General features: G+C 41.9%; 2 protein-coding genes across 2 annotated transcripts; both read right to left on the bottom strand.

The window, feature by feature from the left end:
• Nucleotides 1-17,327: 17,327 nt before the first annotated feature.
• LOC143737846 (E3 SUMO-protein ligase ZBED1-like) lies at nucleotides 17,328-19,563 on the bottom strand. The gene is made up of 6 exons (XM_077229705.1): nucleotides 18,933-19,563; nucleotides 18,524-18,668; nucleotides 18,180-18,411; nucleotides 17,916-18,050; nucleotides 17,758-17,823; nucleotides 17,328-17,656 (listed from the first exon to the last, which is right to left on the bottom strand). Exons 1-6 carry the CDS (start codon nucleotides 19,561-19,563, stop codon nucleotides 17,522-17,524), a joined length of 1,344 nt encoding a protein of 447 aa, XP_077085820.1. The 3' UTR covers nucleotides 17,328-17,521.
• A 43-nt stretch (nucleotides 19,564-19,606) lies between these two features.
• LOC143736591 (uncharacterized) lies at nucleotides 19,607-23,505 on the bottom strand. The gene is made up of 10 exons (XM_077227276.1): nucleotides 23,391-23,505; nucleotides 22,272-22,524; nucleotides 21,839-22,164; nucleotides 21,647-21,731; nucleotides 21,427-21,561; nucleotides 21,181-21,338; nucleotides 20,970-21,078; nucleotides 20,336-20,579; nucleotides 20,068-20,224; nucleotides 19,607-19,972 (listed from the first exon to the last, which is right to left on the bottom strand). The coding sequence occupies exons 1-10, from the start codon at nucleotides 23,496-23,498 to the stop codon at nucleotides 19,700-19,702; spliced, it is 1,848 nt and encodes a 615-aa protein (XP_077083391.1). The 5' UTR covers nucleotides 23,499-23,505; the 3' UTR covers nucleotides 19,607-19,699.
• Between the last annotated feature and the right edge of the window lie 237 nt (nucleotides 23,506-23,742).

The raw sequence follows: 23,742 nt of genomic DNA, 5'->3' as shown, positions 1-23,742 counted from the left end.
AACCTCTTTTTTATTTAAAAAAAAAGCCAAAAACTTGAAACAACTTGCACCATTACAGTTTAATATTCAAAAGTTAAAAAAAATAATAAAAATAAAAAATAAAAATAAAAACCTCTCAGTTCTCTCAGAAATATCTGTCTCTTATTATCATTGCTCATTCTGTTCCCCATCTGTTTTGCTTGACATTACTTTTGCTGGAGCTAAGTGGAGAGGAACGCAGTGTGGTCAAGTATGACCAGCATGTGTTTTCTTTATAGAGAAGGTGTTTGCGTTAAATGATGCTATGAGACTCCTGTAAATTAAATGTTGCATGTTTGATTTAGAATGTGTCTTTAGTTCTCAGTGGGTTCCATTAATGGGCAATGATATACTGTATTAACTTACGAAGACAATTTGTATTCTATTACAAACAGGAAGGAGTAGGATTGCAGTGACTGAAAGGATTTCATACAAAGCACAGTTTTTATAGTCATTTAAAAATCTGTCATTGAATGTTTCTCCAATAGGATTGTCAAATATCAATAGTAAATTACTTTACTGAATGAAGTATCTTATACTCACCAAGGCTACAGTTATGTGATCAAAATCTAAAAACAGTCATATTTGGAAATAGTATTACAGTTTAAAATAAATGTTTTATATTTTGAAATACTTTGCCTGTGCTGGCAAAGCTGAATTTTCAGCAGCCATTACCCCAGTCACATGATCCTGTCACATTCACCTCCTTCATCGTCTTTGTCATCACTACACTTCCCAGGATCCCGCTTGTCTCCTCACCTGAACTCACTCCCTCATTATCCACCTGTTCCTCGTCATTATCATCTGTGTCACCTGTCTTCACCTCGTTAGTGTTCATTTGTACTTGTATTTAGTCTCCTTCTGTTCAGTTAGTCCTCGTCGGTTCTCGTCTGTAAATGTTGCTGTGTTTTGTGGGTTTTTACCTTCTGCCGGGCAACCTGCCTGGACCTGTTTGTTGTTTTTGGATATTGAGTAAATCTTTGAATTGGAGCTTTTTGCCTCAGCCTCTGTCTTTATCTGCACCAGACCCGTGACAGAAGAATCGACCGCCCTAAGATGGACGATGGGGTAAAAATTATCGTCCTTGCTCAGGAGAGCCAAAGTTTTTTTTCTTTTGTGGCGGGCTTTGTCTGCATTGCTGTCATCAGCGAGGAAGAGGATGAGCGGTTGTGCACACTGTTCCGGATCGGGGCCACCTTTAACCACGATGTCGACCTCCCAGACACCACCGGTCTAGGCTGGAGAGACACCGTCATCTGGTGTCTGGAGAGCGTCGTGGCCCGATCCGGAGCACACTCTCATCCTGTGAGGACCACCCCTTTGGAGTATCCTCACATTCTGGACCAGCCCATTCTTCACACCCTACCTGAAACCTCTCATCCGTCCTCCAGAGCCTTCACCGCTGGTCCCGTCCAGCACAGAGCCCTCACCGCTGGTCCCGTCCGGCACAGAGCCCTCACCGCTGGTCCCGTCCGGCACAGAGCCCTCACCGCTGGTCCCGTCCGGCACAGAGCCCTCACCGCTGGTCCCGTCCGGCACAGAGCCCTCACCGCTGGTCCCGTCCGGCACAGAGCCCTCACCGCTGGTCCCGTCCGGCACAGAGCCCTCACCGCTGGTCCCGTCCGGCACAGAGCCCTCACCGCTGGTCCCGTCCGGCACAGAGCCCTCACCGCTGGTCCCGTCCGGCACAGAGCCCTCACCGCTGGTCCCGTCCGGCACAGAGCCCTCACCGCTGGTCCCGTCCGGCACAGAGCCCTCACCGCTGGTCCCGTCCGGCACAGAGCCCTCACCGCTGGTCCCGTCCGGCACAGAGCCCTCACCGCTGGTCCCGTCCGGCACAGAGCCCTCACCGCTGGTCCCGTCCGGCACAGAGCCCTCACCGCTGGTCCCGTCCGGCACAGAGCCCTCACCGCTGGTCCCGTCCGGCACAGAGCCCTCACCGCTGGTCCCGTCCGGCACAGAGCCCTCACCGCTGGTCCCGTCCGGCACAGAGCCCTCACCGCTGGTCCCGTCCGGCACAGAGCCCTCACCGCTGGTCCCGTCCGGCACAGAGCCCTCACCGCTGGTCCCGTCCGGCACAGAGCCCTCACCGCTGGTCCCGTCCGGCACAGAGCCCTCACCGCTGGTCCCGTCCGGCACAGAGCCCTCACCGCTGGTCCCGTCCGGCACAGAGCCCTCACCGCTGGTCCCGTCCGGCACAGAGCCCGTTGATCCTGGGTCCCGTCCGGCACAGAGCCCGTTGATCCTGGGTCCCGTCCGGCACAGAGCCCGTTGATCCTGGGTCCCGTCCAGCACAGAGCCCGTTGATCCTGGGTCCCGTCCAGCACAGAGCCCGTTGATCCTGGGTCCCGTCCAGCACAGAGCCCGTTGATCCTGGGTCCCGTCCAGCACAGAGCCCGTTGATCCTGCGCCCCGGATCAACGGGCGCTGGCGCAGGATCAACGGGCGCTGGCGCAGGATCAACGGGCTCTGGCGCAGGATCAACGGGCTCTGGCGCAGGATCAACGGGCTCTGGCGCAGGATCAACGGGTTCTGGCGCAGGATCAACGGGCTCTGTGCTGGACGGGGCGCAGGATCAACGGGCTCTAAAAGCACAAATGTAGTGAAGGTTCAGTGGCAAATCTGAGCTGACTTGCAAGTGAAATGTGGAGAGCTAATTTTAGGGTGAAATGTACCGGTCCTTCTCAAAAAATTAGCATGTTGTGATAAAGTATATTTTAGATTCATTGCACACCAACTGAAATATTTAAGGTATTTTATTGTTTTAATACTGATGATTTTGGCATACAGCTCATGAAAACCCAAAATTCCTATCTCAAAAAAAATAGCATATTTCATCCGACCAATAAAAGAAGTGTTTTTAATACAGAAAAATTCAACCTTCAAATAATTATGTTCAGGCACTCAATACTTGGTCGGGAATCCTTTTGCAGATATGACTGCTTCAATGCGGCGTGGCATGGAGGCAATCAGCCTGTGGCACTGCTGAGGTGTTATGGAGGCCCAGGATGCTTCGATAGCGGCCTTAAGCTCATCCAGAGTGTTGGGTCTTGCGTCTCTCAACTTTCTCTTCACAAAATCCCACAGATTTTCTATGGGGTTCAGGTCAGGAGAGTTGGCAGGCCAATTGAGCATAGTAATACCATGGTCAGTAAACCATTTACCAGTGGTTTTGGCACTGTGAGCAGGTGCCAGGTCGTGCTGGAAAATGAAATCTTCATCTCCATAAAGCTTTTCAGAAGATGGAAGCATGAAGTGCTCCAAAATCTCCTGATAGCTAACTGCATTGACCCTGCCCTTGATAAAACACAGTGGACCAACACCAGCAGCTGACATGGCATCCCAGACCATCACTGACTGTGGGTACTTGACACTGGACTTCAGGCATTTTGGCATTTCCTTCTCCCCAGTCTTCCTCCAGACTCTGGCACCTTGATTTCCGAATGACATGCAAAATTTGCTTTCATCCGAAAAAAGTACTTTGGACCACTGAGCAACAGTCCAGTGCTGCTTCTCTGTAGCCCAGGTCTGTAGCCCAGGTCGCTTCTGCCGCTGTTTCTGGTTCAAAAGTGGCTTGACCTGGGGAATGCGGCACCTGTAGCCCATTTCCTGCACACGCCTGTGCACGGTGGCTCTGGATGTTTCTACTCCAGACTCAGTCCACTGCTTCCGCAGGTCCCCCAAGGTCTGGAATCGGTCCTTCTCCACAATCTTCCTCAGGGTCCGGTCACCTCTTCTCGTTGTGCAGCGATTTTTGCCACACTTTTTCTTTCCCACAGACTTCCCACTGAGGTGCCTTGATACAGGACTCTGGGAACAGCCTATTTGTTCAGAAATTTCTTTCTGTGTCTTACCCTCTTGCTTGAGGGTGTCAATGATGGCCTTCTGGACAGCAGTCAGGTCGGCAGTCTTACCCATGATTGCGGTTTTGAGTAATGAAACAGGCTGGGAGTTTTTAAAAGCCTCAGGAATCTTTTGCAGGTGTTTAGAGTTAATTCGTTGATTCAGATGATTAGGTTAATAGCTCGTTTAGAGACCATTTTCATGATATGCAAATAATTTTTTGAGATAGGAATTTTGGGGTTTCATGAGCTGTATGCCAAAATCATCAGTATTAAAACAATAAAAGACCTTAAATATTTCAGTTGGTGTGCAATGAATCTAAAATATATGAAAGTTGAATTTTTATCATTACATTATGGAAAATAATTAACTTTATCACAATATGCTATTTTTTGAGAAGGACCTGTATATGATTGTTTGCAACATGCCAGATGGCCACATGTATCCATGCAGTGAACATACATTTTTTGGGAGGGGTTCACAAGTTCACCTGCTCTAGACAACACCATTTATATGAATTAAAAAAAAGGACAAACTTCAGGTTCACAACTTTAGAAGGTAAGATCGCATATCATGTTGAGCAGCTGGAAGGAGAATCGTGAATGAAGGTGTAATTTTTCTAAGCTAAATCTACATCTATTTTTCAAAGTGATTTATGGAGAAGTGTAAGGTGTCCAGTCCAACCATTTGCCGGAATAACAGATTAAATAAATCCAGGAATGCAGTTTTATCTTAAAAATGGAGCAGCGAATAATAGAAATGGAAAGACAGGCTGAGAAAGAGAGACAGGCTGTGATTCTATTTGTGGATAATTGACCATGGGGCTAGAGATGGTGCATTTCTGAAGCTCGTAAAATGTAATATATTGTGCTCTGCTCCGTGGTGCGAGGTTATTCAAACAAACCACATGAATGCAAAGTTACATACCGGTAATCCTTCAGTGTTTTACTGGCAGCCTTTACAGAGCTCTCCAAGGTCATCAGCTCTTTCAGAGCAAACGAAAATAAGTGGTTGAGTTACAGGCAGTGAGAAGGGCAGGCCGAAGGGGTCCTGAGACGGGTAGGGGGTGAAAGGGAGAAAGATGGAGGTGAAGACTCAGAGCAGGAGGAACAGAATGGGGTCACATAAGAATCTTGGAAGACAGCAATGAATGGCTTTGGATAGATGTACTGAATCTATGGATTTTCCACTTATGGTTTCAAATGGCTCTTTGTTATGTGCTCAGCATTTTACCAGTCAAAATATGCAGATGAACTACCTGATAAATCGTTTGCGTATTGTTTTAGCCCCACAGAAAAATGTGGCTTTGGAGGTAAGAGCAAAATAATGCTTGTGGATTTTAGCTCTAACAGATTTACCTCAGCGGACTAGGGGACCGTTTTGAATGCAGAGAGTGAGCCAGACCCCCCAACCTCCAGGGTCTCAGAACCGAACCTGATATTCCAGGAGACGTTATTATTGTGTGTTTGCCAGCACTTGTCAAACCACCTAATTATATAATTATAATCATGCAAACTTGAAGTTAAATAAACAGTCTACTAGAGCAGGGCTTGAGGAGGCCAGGGAAAACGATTAAAATACATCTAACCAGCTCCCCTGTTGTGCTACATCTTTCTTGCTCTCTGTTACTCTCTCTCTATCATTCTCTCCTCAAGTATTCCAACAATTTGACAGTCTGATGGTATTTATATCTCATTCTGCCTCAGATTTTTTTCCTCTCTTTCACTGCTTTGCCAGAATATTGTTATGATTGGCGGTGTGGTACGAATATCGGTGCTGCGCAATAACCACCGCGGTGTGTGGTACCGGGAAGTAGACGTGACACGCAGCAGCAGGCTTTTCTTCACGTGGTTCTCCATTTGTCCAACACATAGAAGATGTGCAGAGTTGTGACAGTTGCACATTTTTAATATAACAGAAAGGCTTTATTATTTTTCTGGCAATTACTGCTCTTTAAAGACATTTACTAGAGATGTTTCTACCAAGTGAAGAGTTGCAGTAGAGCCACTGTTAATTTAATGTTGCATTTGAAGGTCTAAGTGATGCCAAAATTGTACGATTCATATTGACATTTGCTAACGATCCCCTTTAACAAATTGCATTTATTGTTTTTAAAGATTAACCTGAAGTGAGCATTAGAGCATTAGTTCACCTAAAAAATATAATTCTCACCCTCATGTTCTTCCAAACCTGTTTGAGTTTCTTTCTTCTGCAGAACACAAAAGAAGAGGTTTTGAAAAATGTTGGTAACCAGACTGTTGATGGGCCCCATTAACTTCTATAGTATTTTTTTGCATACTATGGACGTCTATGGGGTCCATTAAACTGGTTGGTTACTCATTTTCTTCTAAATATCTTCTGATAAAAATTATGGTTTACATCATAAATACTGCATTTGTTTTCTTGTACAAATTGTCTAATTTTATTTCACCCGCAGCTGTTAATGCTTGAGGCTCTCTATAAACCAGCTCTTCTTTCGTGGATATGACTACTTTGTTTTATTATTTATTTATTGCCATAGAAAAGGGAGCTGTGGCGACAAGCAGCTTTGAGGGGAATTATAAGTTCTGGGAATCAGTGGTAGATGGACGCATCGCTGTCCGTGCCACACAGTAGAGTCTACCATCGCTTCTGCGACGACTCCAACACAAATGTGTCTGTCCAGTCACCGGAGCCTCTACAGCTAATAAAACTAACCTTTCCAGTACATGCCAATCCACCTCACTTTAGAGGCATCTGCAGAAATCATTTTTCGTCTAATTAAACCGCTACTCTCTAAGGACTTCACAAAGGAACAAGGCAAGTGGATCCAACTCGAGACTGGCTTAATCCAAAGGGAAGAGAAGAAGAGGGGGAAAGGGTGAAGAGGGTTTAACCGCATGAGCCCTCAGACAAGTACAGGTGGAAGCATCCCCACTGGAACCTGGAAAAAGTCACGATTATTTGGAGTGGGGCGATGACAGTAGACTGGCGTAATGCAGAGAAATGAGGTCTATAGCAAATAAGGTTTATGTGTGTGTGTGTGTGTGTGTGTGTGTGTGTGTGTGTGTGTGTGTGTGTGTGTGTGTGTGTGTGTGTTTGTTTGTTTGTTTGTTTGTTTGTTTTTGTCACTGACCATGTGCTTGGAATTGGCCAGAAATTTAGCAGGAAAGCTGCCAGTGTCTTGCTACTTCTATCCAATTATGAAATGGAGGTAAATGAAGGTTAATTAAACTAAAAGGCTCAAACTGTGTGGGACTAAAACTATGCACCACAGGCTGAGTTTCTTTCCCTCTATTCAAGTCATTAGGCTCATTTCCTCTGGCCTGCTGGAATCATATGATGCACAACGTAAAACTGGCCACTTACCACTCCAGCTGTGCTGGGTATACAGTGAGAGTGTTTAGAGGTCAAATTTTTAAGAAATTAATAGATTTATTTGGCAAGGATGCATTATATTGAAGTGACAGTAAAGACATTCATAATGTTACATTTCTGTTTTAAAGGGGTCATATGATGCGATTTCTTGTTTTCCTTCGTCTTTAGTGTGTTATGTAGCTGTTTGTGCAGGTATAAGATCTGCAGAGTTACAAAGCTCAAAGTGTCAAACTTAAAGTATATATTCTATATAAAAGTTAAGGCTGACTTCCGCTTCCGCCCGCATGGAGTGAGCAGCAGCAAAAAGGGAGCTCCTCGAATAAATAAGTGATTATTGCTCAATAGACTAATCATTCGAGTAAAAAAGTTATAATTTTTTTGTCAAAGAGTTGTTGCTACGAACCTTTCGACATGAAACCGAGCTCCTGCAAAAAAGTTACATCGACAATCCAGCGTAATACGAAAACAGAAAGCGGTGAAAGAAAAATGGACGAACATGGGCCTACGCAAGACGATGAATCTCCGATTTCGCTAAGTGCCCTCAGAACGGAATTGCATTCTCACCGAGAGGCTGTGATTAAGGACATTAAGTCTCAAATTGGAAATCTACATCTGGAGATGCAAAAAAATCGAGAAGAGATGAAAGAGGACCTGCGTGCGCTCAGAGAGGAAATCTTTCCCGAGCTGGCCGCCTTACACAAAGCGCAGACCGAATCGACGAACGAGACCACAGAGATGGGGAAAGCGCTGAGTGACACGATGGACAGGGTGGCAGCACTAGAACAATCCCACGAGGTCATGGCCAAAGAACACAAGAAAATGCATGAAAAATGTATGGATTTGGAGAATCGTAGTCGGAGACAGAATTTAAGATTCGTTGGAGTCCCAGAGGGAGTCGAGGCGGGAAGTCCGAATCGATTCGTCGGAGATATTGCTGCTATATACTGCTGTTGGAGATATTCGGAGGCGATGACCTGGGTGATTCCAGTATGACAGTAGATCGAGCGCACAGGACTCTCCCACCAAAACCGAAGCAGGGGGAGAGGCCCCGAGCAATAATTGCTCGTTTTCATCACTTTTCTGACAAGGAAAAAATCCTGAAGCTGTCTAGAAATAAAGGCCGTCTCTACTACAAAGGATCCCCTGTGCACATCTTTCCCGACGTGAGTCCAGAGGTTGGCAAATTGCGCGCCGCGTTCAATCCAGTGTAGGTCAAGCTGCGAGCCGCCGGGATAAACTACAGTTTGTTCTACCCAGCCAAACTTGCGATCACCGTGGACGGAATAAGGTACACGTTCGAACACCCTCGAGACGCGGAGAAATTCATCGAGAAGAAGATTCAAACCTGATGGCTGAACTGTAAATCTAGAATATCTGACAGATTCAGATGCGATGTTAAACAATTTTCAGCACGCAGGCAAGATTCGTATAATTTAAACGCATTTCTGGACTCTTACTGTGATTATATTAGTTAAGTTCATCGGGGAAAAGAACTGTAACTTAATCACCCACCATGTTAAAGTGAAAGAAACACAAGAGCGTAAATAGTCTATAGAGCCTTTTTTTCTTCTTTATCGTAGAAAGGAGCTAAGTGGTAAGTCAGATTGTTTGCTAACCTTTTTATTTGTATGATGGGTAAAAAGGGAGTTCTAAACTCGCTCTGTTTCATTTTATGTACCTCTCAGTTCAGGAAAGGTAAATGGAGTTATTGTTCGAATTGTTCAAGTTGTTCGAGGTTGGTAAGGGAAACGAATTGGCACTCTTTTCTTTTTTTCTTTTTTTTCTTTTGTGTTTTTTCATCTTACTTTTCAAAATCCGTTCTTTACAGTAGGCCTACTCATTTAGTTTCTGACCATGGCTAGAATGAAAGTAAACGCTGTTAAGAAAAACTCAGTTCAGTTTGTCTCATGGAATTGTAAAGGGCTCAATGAAAAGAAACACATATAAGGAACCAAGATCAGGGCCGATTAAAAGGAAAGTGGGTGGGACAAATCTTTCATTCAAATTTTAACTTTAAGTCTAGAGGTGCAGCAATACTCATAAAGAAAAACATACAATTTACTGCAACAAAAACTATTTCTAACTCCAGAGGACGGTATATTATAGTATCAGGAAATCTCTACAACACACCAATATTGTTAGTTAATATATATGCTCCTAATATAGATGATGAACAATTTATATCGTCTCTTTTGAACATTTTGCCTAATCTAGATACTCATCAATTGATAATGGGGGGTGACTTTAACTTTGTATTGGACCCTTTGTTGGACAGATCTTCAAATAGAACAGTACCCCTACCTAAATCAGCCAAATTGCTACAGGCGTTCATGAAAAGCCTTAAAATAATAGACCCATGGAGATTTACCTGCCCAAACCAACGAAAATATTCATTTTTCTCACCGGTTCATCACTCCTATTCTAGAATAGATTATTTTTTAATAGATTATAAACTTTTGCCAGCTGTCTTACATTGTGATTATGAAGCAATGGTATTGTCGGACCATAACCCCTTATCTCTTCAGATATTATTTGAATCTAAATATGACACTTTTAAATGGAGATTTGATAATAGGTTATTGGCAGATAAGACATTTGTAGAACAAACCAAAGCTCAAATAGGATTGTATTTAGAGACAAACGATACGACAGACGTTTCCAAATCCACAATTTGGGAGGCATTTAAAGCATATATGCGCGGACAAATTATCTCTCATAGTGTCTCGATTAAGAAACAGCGTAAAGAACAAAAAAATAAACTAACTGACCAAATTCTAGAAATAGATCATGAGTATGCAATCTCCCCCTCACCAGAACTGTACAAGAAGAGACTCTCTCTCCAGTCAGAATTTCAGTTACTCTCCACCTCAGAAACTATTGATCGTTTAACGCGGGCGAAAGCCACATATTATGAACATGGAGAGAGAGCAGGTAAACTCCTTGCTCGGCAAATTAAAGAGACGGCAACATCAAGACTGATAACTGAGATTAGGAAAGAGGGTGGGCAAACTACATCTGACCCACAAGAGATAAATAATATTTTTTTAAAAATTTATGTCAAATTATATTCCTCAGAATCTATTAACGACCCATCGTGTATAGAGCAGTTTTTTGAAACGCTTAATATTCCATCCTTGAATATGGAAGACAAAGTTGACTTGGAACAATCAATAACTATTAATGAAATAAATCAAGCAATATCCAAAATGCAATGTTCAAAGTCCCCAGGTCCGGACGGTTTCACAACTGAGTTTTATAAATGTTTTAGAGGCCAAATTTCACCATTGCTATTAGAGGTTTTTAATGAATCACTTGAGAAAGGCTGTTTACCACCAACATTTTATCAGGCAAACGTTTCTTTAATACATAAGATAGATAAAGACCCTTTAGACCCTGGTTCTTATAGACCTATCAGTCTTCTTGATGTTGATAACAAAATACTAGCCAAGGTTTTGGCCAACCGTCTCGAGAAAGTTCTTCCATCTGTGATCTCCACGGATCAAACAGGATTTATCAGAAATCGCCTCCTATTTTTTAACATAAGAAGGTTATTAAATATTATTTACACATCAAATACCAATACCAATCAGCCCGAAGTACTTATTTCTATGGATGCAGAAAAAGCCTTCGACAGGGTTGAGTGGGATTTCCTCTTCGCCACTCTGGAAAAATTTGGATTTGGTCCCAATTTTATTTCGTTTATCAAATTGCTATATGCCCACCCCCAAGCTTCTATACAAACAAACAATAATTATTCTAGTTATTTTCAATTAAGTCGTTCTACGAGACAGGGTTGCCCTCTTTCACCCCTGCTGTTTGCTTTAGCAATAGAACCCTTAGCAATTTCTCTACGTGAATCTACAGCCTATAGTGGAGTGATGAGAGGGGGAAAAGAACACAAAGTATCGTTATACGCTGATGACCTGTTAGTTTACATCTCCAACCCCTCACAATCAGTGCCAACCATTATGTCAATCTTGGATAAATTTGGGAAAATCTCAGGATACAAGATTAACTTTTCTAAGAGTGTTATATTTCCAATCAACCCCAAGGCCCAATTTGAAACCCTTTCCTCTTTCCCTTTTAAAGTAGCAAACTCATTTAAATACCTAGGGATTACCATAACTAAGTGTTTTTCTACCCTTTTTAAAGAAAATATTGTGAAACTGTACGAATATACTCAAAACATTTTTAAGAAGTGGTCCAAACTTTTTATTTCTTTAGCAGGTCGTATTAATATGCTGAAAATGAGTATTTTGCCCAAATATTTATTTATTTTCCAATGTATCCCAGCTTACATTAATAAATCATTTTTTAGAAATTTGGATAGGATAGTTACCCAATTTATTTGGAATAATAAGACCCCCAGAATCAAGAAGCTATATCTACAGAGGACTAAACCGAAAGGTGGGATGGGTCTGCCTAATTTTCAGCTGTATTACTGGGCATGTAATATAAGAGCGCTCTCATTTGGCATACAGGGGGGGACGATAGAGTGGTGCGACATTGAAAATAAGTCATGCTCACCTTCCTGTTGGCCAGCTTTAATTTATTCAGCCTTATCGGCCCCCCTTCCAACTCGACTGAGTAATCCAGTGGTTTCCAACTCACTCAAAATTTGGAATCAAATAAGAAGGCATTTTAAATGGCAGGATTGCTCTGTTTTAACCCCATTAACCGCAAATCATTCTTTTCTCCCTTCTCAAACTGATCCAATATTTCAGACCTGGTTCAAAAAAGGGGTACGTTCCTTCCAAAATTTGTTTATTAATAAATGCTTTCCAACATTTCAGCAGTTACAGCAGATATTTGATCTACCTAGCTCACATTTCTTTAAATATCTACAAGCTCGTAGCTTTGTCCAAAAGAGTTTTTCATCATTCCCTAAAGAACCGTCAACTTCTCAGATGGACACACTGTTCTTACAGAATCCATTTATCAAAGGAGGAATATCCATTATATACAACAAATTATCACAGTCAGAATGTGAGGTTTCATTAGAGCATGTAAGAGCAGCATGGCAGGAAGACCTAGGAATAGATATTACAGACTGGCAATGGGTAGAAGCGCAAGAACGGGTTCACTCTTCTTCTTTGTGTATTAGACATGGTTTAATACAATTCAAGATCTTACATAGACTTCATCTGTCTAAACTAAAGCTCTCTAAGATGTTCTCCTCTGTGGACCCATTATGCGATAGATGCAGTCAAACGCCAGCATCACTAGGACATATGTTTTGGAAGTGTCCTAATATTCGTAATTATTGGATTTCGGTTTTTCAATTACTGTCAAAGGTGTTGGGAAAATCACTAGACCCAGACCCAGTTATGGCTATTTTTGGTGTCAGTAATGACTATGTGGAGCTGTCTAAAAAACAGTGTATTGTGCTTGGAGTTGTCACACTCTTAGCACGTAGATTGATTTTGCTCAACTGGAAACAAAAAATCCACCTCACTGCTCTGCCCTGATTAGAGATGTTATGCACCACCTTCAGCTTGAAAAGTTTAGATTTTCCTTAAAAAATAAGACTGATCATTTTTATACAGTATGGAAACCATTTATTGATTATTTTAATAGGACAGCAATAATTGAACCTTGACCCAATTATTACTACTACTTTCTTCCCTCACTTTTTATTTTTATTATATTAATATTATTATTATTATTATTTTTATTTTTTTTTCTATATCATTACTTGTGTTAAAATATAAATTGTTTACATATACAAGAATATAACTGCACACTGTATTTGCAAAGTGAATTTTGTTGGAGTTTCTTTCTTTGTGCCAATGTAGAAAATGTAATAAAGAGAATAAAAAAAAAAATTAAAAAAAAAAGTTAAGGCTCAACCACACCTTCCTAAACGCTTCATTCAAACACGCCCCGACAAATCTACGTCAGTATGTGGAGGCAGAGTTTCATAACACCACCCAAATGTATACGCAAAGAAAGAAGGTGTAACTTTTTTTCTCGCTGTGTTATTGTTGCCGCCGGCACCACCATGTCGTGGAGACACTGTGTTTTTCGTTGCGAAAGCCAAACTACTTTGTTTGGCCTTACAAAAGAGGACACAATTAGAAAACAGTGCTTAAGCTTAATTTACAACACTGTTCCAGAACAGTACAACTAAAATTTTCGACTGTGTGCTGACCATTTTTCGGAGGACTGTTTCAAGAACCTGTGAGAGTACAATGCCGGCTGTGCACAAAGGCTGATTCTAGAAAGCTCCATCTTTGCAAGTACAGTCTGGTGCTTCTGACTTACAGACACAGCCTGTAAGTATGTTTTCATATTTTAAGAATTTGCTACTGACTATTCAAACGCGAGTTTTGAGCAGTATAGAGTAGCGCTTGTTTGTCGTTTCTACAATCACAAAAGCAGAAATAAGCTGCGTCCGAAATCACATACTAGGTACTACATGTAAATTAGAACGTACTTCGCGACCGTTAAAAAACTATGTTCTATATAGTATGAATATGCGGGGGGGGGGGGGGGGGGGTGGGCTGCAGAGCTAGTGGTACCCACATATTCAAAGAAAGAGCAATTTCTACATTCCTGGGCCCTAGGATGGCTAGTCTGATGGTGTGTGACCCTGCAAAGCCTCCTCTTGTTCGCCAGCCGGCAGCCAAATGCGGTTCAAGGACCCGGTCATCTGCTTTCTCACGCATCCCCTTCCGCTCAGTGGAGTCAGGTAAGTGTTCCACTGCACACTCAGACACCGCTTCGGGCCGCCCTCGGGGCTCTTGAGCTCTGTCCCTGTCCTCCACCTCGCTGCCCCACCTCGTGTACGTCTGTGGTTCCCTGGCCCTGGCCTGCTTGTGGAAGCCAATGCTTCTTGACCGGTCCAGCTGGCCCCAAAATGTAGCATCAGATTCGGCCGGTTATTTATTTTTGCTTGGCTTCCACCTAAGCTCAGTGATATTCATCATACCTGGGTGTTGAGCAGATATGCTTCTAACAAATTAGTGATATTTATCACACATAGGAGTTGAGCAATGCTCCTGTCTTGTGTGCGCACTTCACAGTCTACTCGTGAAGGATGCGATGCAGCCGCTCCCTCCAGCCGATATGAAGCCCGGCTTCTAAAATAAGCCCGTACTTCGTTGTACCCTAGAGAGGTGGGTCACGGCTATCTTGGCCCTGTGTTAATTGAGACGGGCCCTTTTTCGAAAGCCTCCATTCAATTCATTACACAAAGATGCATTTCCAATTGCTCCGTCCCCAAAATTGATCTGCAGCATTCGACCTGAGAGACATGTACTTCAGATCTCTATCCTTCCGCTCCACAGGCCATCCTGTGTTCATGCGTTTGAAAGGTGTGAAGTATCAGTACAAAGTCCTAACCATCAAGTGCTCATAGCCAGTTGGGTCCTCAGGTCAACTGGGAAAGAGTAACCTCATCCACGGGCTGAGGATCTCTTTTCTAGTTTGGAGATGGATTCGGTCCTCCGCATCTCTGAAAAGAGTATGTGGATGGTTAGTGCTGTATAGAAGTTAGAAAGGGTCCCACTGAAACTCTTCAGAGGCTCATGGGGCATATGGTAGACGCAGCCGCTTGGTTTCCTCCATATGAAGACCACTTCAGCGCTGACTTTACGGCTGAATCCCAAGGTGGCCGTAGCAGAGCTGCACGCTCCGTGTGAAAGCACCTTGGCCTGTCGCCAATTCCTCAGTCCGTAACAGACCTTTTGTTTCTCTGGGCCAATAGTCCCTAAAACGAGTGTCAATCAATACCAGTTGAAAACTCCCCTGCCACCTCTTCCTTGGAGTCAGAAGCTTCTGAGGTCGCTTCATTCCACATATTACTTCTGGCCTGCTTAACCCTCTGGGGTCTAAGGTGTTTTTGGGGTCCTTGAGATGTTTTGACATGCCCTGACATTTGTGCTTTTTTCAGTTGCTTATAAACATATTAATGGCAAAGTTGTCATTACACTCTACAAACAGGGCTACAATAATATGTGAGCAACATGTATGTACATGTTTGTATTTTTGAGAGAATATTTTTTATGCATGGTTATTGAAAAAACTAAAACTTAAAGTTTCTGAAATAAGGCCACAAAACACATACTAAATATGTGTCCACAAGTAGGGATGGGAATTGATAAGAATTTAACGATTCCGATTCCATTATCGATATTGCTTATGGATCCGATTCCTTATCGATTCTTTTATCGATTCTCATTGGGTGAGGGAATAAGTACAAATTTGTTTGTTTTTGGAACTCGCTTTAACCCTTCGGAGTCTTGGGCTATTTTGGCCGTTTTTGAGTACTTTTATTTTTTTTAAATTTTGCAACATAAACAAATGTTTAGCATACCTATGTTTGGTATAATTTTTTTCAGCACAACATCACCTATATGATCAGACAATTAGTTTTTCACTTTGATGTACTCTATCAACATACTGGACCCAAAATCACACAAAAAACACAAAATCCGAATAGAAAAATTATAGCTTTTCTACTACAAAAAACACAAACATGCTCAATGAAGCATTTTAAAAGGTTTAAAATGTAAACACAAGTTGTAAATGTCAACATATACAGGTACAATTCAGATATAATCAACCTATATACAAAAAAAATATGATTTACAAAAAAAAGCGGGTGTAGCCATAGGCTTTTTTTCTTTCTTTTTAGCTCAGCCACTTTTTAAAAAATGTTGTGCACACAATTATTCAGAGAGCTATATTTAAGGCCTTGCGGCGTTCCCAGAGTATGAGGGTTCGCAAATAGTGCAAATACAACATCAAAAATGTAAAATTGAGATAAAATTAAACTATATGCAGCAAAAAGCAGGTGTGGCAATAGGCGTTTTTTCTTTTCCTTTTTGCTTAGAAACTCTACAAAACACTTCATGTACAATTACACAGATAGCTACATTACAGGGATTTCATTCCTTGAGTAAGAGGGGTTCCTCAATAGTGCAAATATACCATACAAAAGGTAAGATGAACACAAAATCAAATTATACATACAACTATTTACGACAAATATCAGGTGTTTTTTATTTTTATTTTTTATCTGTGCCTCTCCTCAAAACAGTTTATCTAAATCTACTCCTAAACTACCTAAACTACTCCTAAACTACCTAAACTATCTACACTACTCCTAAACTACTCTCAAAATCTACTCAAACTCTTCCAAAAACTAGCAATAATCTCTCTCTATATATATAACGTATATATGTCTCTCTTTATCAACTCCGTAAAATCCTCTGCCTTTCAATTTTGCGTCTTAGCTCAGTTGGCTCCTCCTCCATTCCCTAAAATGTGCAGCCTGAAGAGCAGAGTCAGCAGATTCACACATTTTTCTCCGTTTTGTTATATGACAAAAACCGACGAAGTTATTAGAATAAATGCAACGCCTGTCGCATCCCATCTTGCGTTCTTTTACGAACGCGTCAGTATTTTTTTATATAAAGTTTAAATGATCATATCTCCGTTTTTACTTGGTCTATCAACACAAAACAAAAAGTAAAATAGAATTTCAAGCCAGCACTTTCGACAGAAGTGGACGGCAGCGCTCAACGTGACTTTGTTTTTATGCTTCGACGTCTTAAACTGGTCATGTAACTTGATCACGCCGGCGTGATCGGCGACCCCGAAGAGTTAATATCTGATCAGAAGCACAGAGTATACACAAATTATGTGTAGCAACCTCAGAACAAACCTAAAAGTAGGTGAGCTACATCTCAAAGTAAAGTTCAGGGAACCATAGCCTAGGCACTAGGCAGTGTTTCTCAACCAGTATGCCATGGCATTCTAGTGTGTGCCTTGAAAGATTTTTCAAGAAGAGTGCCTTAGGATTAGGAAATTGTTAATTTTTTTTCACATTCATTGGTCCAGACAAAAAAATAAATAAAACTGCCATTTATGTGCCATAAAAACTAAAAACACAGACTGAAAACAGTCAAGGAAGAGCTTGTGCCTTTTGGAATATTAACAGTGCTCATTTGGATTCAACCTGAAACAAAATTCAACTGACATAAAAAATACAAAGAAGTCTTCTGTAAAGACTACAACTATCAACTTTACTAAAATAAATTAACAATTAACAATTTAAACATTGGCAAATTAACAATTTTTGTGCATAAAAATGATCATGTTTGCCCTCTCAGGAAGGATACGAGATCTTTCTGGACTTAGGGTGTCTCCAGCAGTGTAGAACACCCTTTCAGAAGGGGTGGAGGACGCTTGGACACAGAGATACTTCTCAGCTAGAGCTGACAACACTGGCAATGTGTCACTCTTCTTCCACCACCAGAAACTGGCACTGTCTTTGGTTGGAATGGGAGGAAGGCTTCTATAAAGCTAGATTTCTTGATCCACTCTGGGCTGTGGAGACAGGGGGCTGCTGCTGCGTGGAAAGCAGCATGCTGTCCTCTTCTTCGAAAAGTTCCTCTAGGGCTGTCCTCTTTTTCTGCTTTACAGGTGGCGTCTTTAATAATCACATAACCACAAGCTTTAGTTTTAAATGAAATAGTGTAATAATCCCTGCCATCTATCATCATTCATCACAATTAGCTACAATAAACTTACGTAGTCCTCCTCTTCTTCTCCATTCTCTTCTTCTGCCTGCCCCTGTGTCTCTCTTGGCTCTGACAGCTTGAGAAGAAATTTATAGTGTAAAAACCACAGAGCAAGAAGAAAAGGTCTCACAACAGATATATGTTAAAGGCATTGTCAAATTCAAATACCTTCTCAACTGCCTCTGTGTTTGCTGCCACTGCTGATGCCCTGACCCTCTCCCAGATTTCATCCCTGTCCATTTTAGATTTAAATCTGGGATCTAACACAGTGGCTTCCTCCAGGAATGCCTGGATATCATCATTCTTAAGTTTAAAATGGGGGACAAACCACACAAATTTACAAGAAAATGTGAATGACAATAAATAACCATTAGTGTATATGATTAATTGTCATATAGTAATTAATTAATCATTACATGTCAGTGACTGTACCTGGTAACGTTTGGAAAGATCATTCCAGATGTTCTCCTTGACGCTCCTGACGAATGCAGAGTCGTCTGCCTGCACTGTGTAATGTTTGCGCAGTTTCTGAAGGATGGGCAATATCTGGCCACAGGTTGGACTTTTTTCACTGGAGACAGCAAGTGTGGATGTGTAATGCATCCTCATCAGCAGCACAAACTCCTCTGCTTTCCTCAGGTCCTCATTGCCCATTCTGTCCCGTCTGCAACATAAAGAAAATAAAAAATATATATTGGCCAAACAAAACCCTTTTAATGGCTATAGTCAACCAATTTTTATATAAGTAATTTTAATTTTTTTCAAACATTATTTACTTATCCTTCTCCATGGGCTTTCTAAGCCGTTGGTCTATAGCTGCAGCTTGGATAGCAGGAAACTGTTCACAAAATCTCTCCATCATCAAAAACAGAGAGTTCCATCTCGTCCTCACATCTAAAAGGAGCATGTGCTGGGGAAGCTCTGTAGATACACACACACACACACACACACACACACACACACACACACACACACACACACACACACACACACACACACACACACACACACACACACACACACACACACACACACACAAGATTATGAGATTACATTAAACAATGTAATATTACTATTACTTAATTTTTAATTGATCCAAATCTGTTCATTTATATGTTACAATTTGTATTTTGTTAGCTTGCAATTAAATTACAGTATTTAAACAGTAGGCATATTACTACTTACTGAGGAGTTGTTGCTTTTCCTTCAGGACTACTTTAGCCATTTGGGATCTCTTCATCCATACGATCACAGAACGAATCCTTGCTGCCCAGTTGGAAACTGTATTGCAGTTGTACAGCTTCTGAGCTCCAAGGTTAAGTGTGTGTGCAAAACATGGAAACTTGATGATATTTAGCATTTTCACAGCTACATCCATATTTGCTGCGTTATCCACAGTTGCTGCCACCACCTTCTCTTTCACTCCGAATTCCTCCAGGATCCCCTCAATCTCCTCGGCCACAGCTATCCCTGTTTGAACTTTGTACACTGCTCTGGTTCGGAGGACTTTTTCTATACTCTGACCTTCCCTGACATAGTGCAATGTTACAGTGAGGTAGTGGTCTTGACTGAAACTAGTCCAACCATCTGCTGTGATGGCTGCATGTGTGACATGTTTCAGCTCTGTGATCAGATTGCTCTTTTCAACCCCATACCAAGCAGGAATCAGATGATTTGTTAAACTGTCTCTGTTTGGGGCATTGTATTTAGCAGGGCTCTCAAGTTTTGAACCGAGTTCAGAGTGAGATTTTGGCGGCGGCCGCGACGGCGGCAGGGGTTTGGTGGGGACGGGTTTCTGATCTGATAGATGACACATATTCTCACAAATAAAATAATATTTATTTAATTCAGCATTTCTTTGTGTGTGTGTGTGTGTGTGTGTGTGTGTGTGTGTGTGTGTGTGTGTGTGTGTGTGTGTGTGTGTGTGTGTGTGTGTGTGAGAGAGATAATGGTTAGTGTTGTTTATTGTAGGTGTTGGTAGCAGATTTTGAGGCCTTCAGCACAGGGGTTGGTGGCTCCCATTTGAAGCACTGTGGTTCCAGGCCAGCCATTTTTACTGTCATGATGGATGACAGGGTTCCATCTAGTGCCAAGCTGTTCCTGGTTTTGGTTTTGTTTAATCCTACCATGGAGAAAACCCTCTCAGCATCGGCATTTGAATGAGGGAGCACTAACACCAATGAAGCTATTTTAGAAAGCCTCCCAAACTGGCTCAAACCGGTCACCTTTGAAATAAGGAACCAAGAGCCTCTATTACTCAAATGCTTTGCTTTTATGATTTCAGTTGTGTGTATGTCACGTGGTGCCAAATATTTCTTACTTTGCACTTGATTGAGGACATACTCCCCCAAAACTCCTCAATGTTAAAGGTGGTGGGATCTTGGGGCATGGGAATATCCATGAGTTGATACTCCAAGAACTCCTCACTCACCTTGTCCTGTTCCTCAGGCCCAATGAAAGGAAGTAGTTCCTGAAATCTAAAAAGAGCACCATGTGAGAACTGATTAAGGATTTGTTTTGTGACCATGGTCCAAATTAAACTTAAAGCATTAAATATGTTGAAATCTTGGAAATTGTGAAACCCTTGCCTGTCTACAAAGTATAGGGCATCTTCCACCCTACACTCCGTCCTCTGCTGCACGTCAACGAATTGAGCGTGCTTCAGCAGGGCCTCCTTCAGGGGGAGTTTGTTGATTCCATACTCCACAGCCCTGACCAGAAATGCCAGTGCTGCCTGCTGGAATAGCTGCACCTCCTGAGGTGTGATGTCTCCAGCCTCAAGTAGCCTGTTAAGGATAGCTCTGTTGGTGAAGCCAACATTTAGTTTTTCTCCTGACAGACAGAGAACAGAAAGAGATAAAGCAAATTAAGTCCAGATAGTTTAAACAGTATCTCAGAATAAAAATCACTTTTTAGTCGCCAAATGCATCAGGTAGACACACAGGAATTTTACCTGGCAATCAGCACTTTAACTCAAAACTAGAAAAACAGTAAGTTTAAATATATTCAGCAAGATATGCACAATAAGTGCAAGTGGTTGAAGTTATTCATCTATGTAAGCATGCTTTTTTACCCATAGACTACATATACTGTTCATTGTATGCCTACACACGTTATGCCTTTTCCATAACATCAGAGATATCACCCAACTCGCCCAATAACAATCTTCCCAAAACGTATATATACAGGTCTATCTCCTTATGTGAGACTTGGAAGTTTTACCTGGCAGTTGGTTTAGTGGGTCCTTGTAGAGGATGTCATGGACTTGTCGGCCCTGTAGTGCTAACGGCTTCATGAACCTCGCACACAATTTCATGATGAACTTTGTCATCTGCAAATTTGTAGTTCATAAAAGATTTCCAAGTATTACTTGAAAAAGGACATATCAGCCAAGGACAAATAAGCAGCAGGATGGCCAACCCTTGCATTTTACCTCTCCATGGAGCTGGAAGATGGAAGACCTTTCTCTCCGGAGGAGGAGGTTCAGTGTGGAGAACATTGGCAGCATAGCTTGAAAGAAGAGGAGGTAGACTTCAGTCAGGGGCTTGGAAAAAGCATCCACCAGCCTTCTAAACCTTGGTTGTTTCTCATCTGTAAATAAAAACAGATTGTGCTTAAAAATATACATTTAGTTTGGTGTAATGCACCTGTACTACTGTCAATGAAATAAGCAACATACTTAAAGATTTAAAATAGCTGGTAAGTGGCCCATACTGCCGCAGAATTCGGGTAATACACCTCTCCAGGCTTAACCATCGCACTGAAATGTGCAGCAGCATTTCCATGTACTCACTGTCATGGAAGTCACAAAATTCTGAAAAATATATAACATCAATATAAAACAAATAAAAAATGTCTGCATTTTGTTGTATAAAAGTAGAGCTGGTTGAGTCACAAACCTGCAAGGTAACCTTTACGATTGGTGCTTCCCTTAAACCAATACCCAACACCCACTACCAGATCCTCAGGATCAAATCCGGATACCTGCAATACATGAATTCAAATATTTATTACAACACTATCAGCAAACTGTTTTACTTTGCATTGGACTTAACAGTTTGGTAATATAAAGTGTACATGTTTGAACTTACTTCCAAAAACTTCTGCCCTGCATGTTTGGCAGTGTTGTGGATAATATGACAGGGACATCCATGTATGTAAATGCTGCCATTTTCCCTCAGCATTCTGGCTGCAATTGAATTGTTGGCATCTGTATTTACAGGAGCATTGTCAATAGAGAGACCTACACAGTTTCTCCAAGGGATGTTACTTTCCAGCAGGGTGTCATTGATTTTTTTATAAATCACTTCAGCAGTTCCACAACTCCGCCCACTTGTGGTGCACATATCAAAGAATCTGTGCACAACTTTGTTGCTGTCAAATATCCGTACTGTGAGGGGATTCATCTTCTCTAGACCTGTAACAATAAAGTGCATAATTAAACCATGTTGTTCAAAAATTGTATGAGTGAGCATGTAGAAATGGATAAAAAATACAAATAACTGGTAGTTTTTAAACTCATACCAGTATCATTTGAGCCATCTGTGACAAGCGTGAAGGGATTCTCTCTCATCTTCATCACCAGTTCCTTCTTGAAATGAGGTGCCACTGCTTCATTTATGATGCACGTTGTTTTGGTGCTTGCGCTCTTAATGCTCTGAGCAATGGGGGAGTCTCTAAAACATTCTTTGTACAAGGGGCTGAAATGGTCAGCAACGGCAAATGGAACATTGTGCTGCACCATTGCAACGGCAACCTTCACCTCAGCCCTCCTGGTCTGCAACAGAAACAATTAATTAAATAACTCATAAAGCATTAGATAAGTGTTCAGTGTAATATAACCGACAATTTAAAAGGAAAATGCAATTCATCAAACATTGCCAACAGCCTTTTGGTTTTCCTTTGCTATGTACCTTGGCCTCTTGTACACTCATGCCTCCAACAGAAGTTGCTGGCTTGTAGAACTGTGCAACACTGCTGGCTGATTTTAGGGCCTGTTCTTCTGCTCGATGTCCCTTGCCTTCCACATGCCTGCTTATGTCCCTCACACCTTGATGGACACAGGAGTGCTCTTGACTGCAGACTGAGCACCAGTAAAAAGAGCTGGTGGTTCCCATTGTGATGAATGGCCATCGGGTTGACCACTTCTTCTTAAAGGAACACCTATAGGTGGCTGCTCCACTTAACCCTCTCTTTTTCCCTGTTTCCAGTGGGTTCTCCACTGTTTCCGCTATGGTGTCCTCCACAATCTCTTCCATGGACCCATCCTCTACTGGTACCCTAGCTGTCTCCTCCACTGCCTCTTCCACAGTGTCCTCCACTGCCTTCACTACTGTCTTCTCCTCTGACCTAGCCACCTTTTTAGGGAGCTGATCTTTTAGAGCAAAGTATGAAAGAATGCTCCTTTGCCTCTTCCCTGACATATTTGAAATTGACAAATCTGCAATAATCAATATTATTATACTTTGTGAATAATGGGTCCAGAACGAATACTAAACAAGTGTCAGAATAGCTGCTGAAACTAGCAGGGATTCAACTGGCTAACGTTAGATAGGCTAGTTCACATGATACTCTGGTCAAACTGTTAGCTAACATACCAGCTGTCTGGACACATATATTCCCAGCAATGATGAGGTGACTTACTGTACTCATATGATATGTTCTTCTCCCACGTTGATCAGTCTGTAGAAACTTCAGCGAGATGTAAATGTGACAGCCGCTGTCCTCTTCTGTACTTAGTTCAGCGAGCATCCGAATCTGTGTCGCGCGAGCCTGTGAAAATCTGACCCAGATACAGCAATGCTATTTTCTGATTGGCTGTTCGGTAGCTATATTTTTTTATTTGATTAGCTGGTGCGTGGCAGGGCATTCAAAGCTCTATGGGCAACTCACTTGATTCCTCAACCTGTTTCACTGTTTAAAAAATAGCGCCGCAACTTGGTGTGCGTTATCCTCGTAATGTCTCTGCGTGAGAAATACAAGGTGTGGCGTGTGA

This window comes from Siphateles boraxobius, unplaced genomic scaffold, assembly GCF_051911475.1.
Source record: "Siphateles boraxobius isolate OS27281-9 unplaced genomic scaffold, OSU_SipBor_1 130, whole genome shotgun sequence".
Classification (NCBI taxonomy): Eukaryota; Metazoa; Chordata; class Actinopteri; order Cypriniformes; family Leuciscidae; genus Siphateles; species Siphateles boraxobius.
This window is presented reverse-complemented; position numbering and strand designations above follow the sequence as displayed.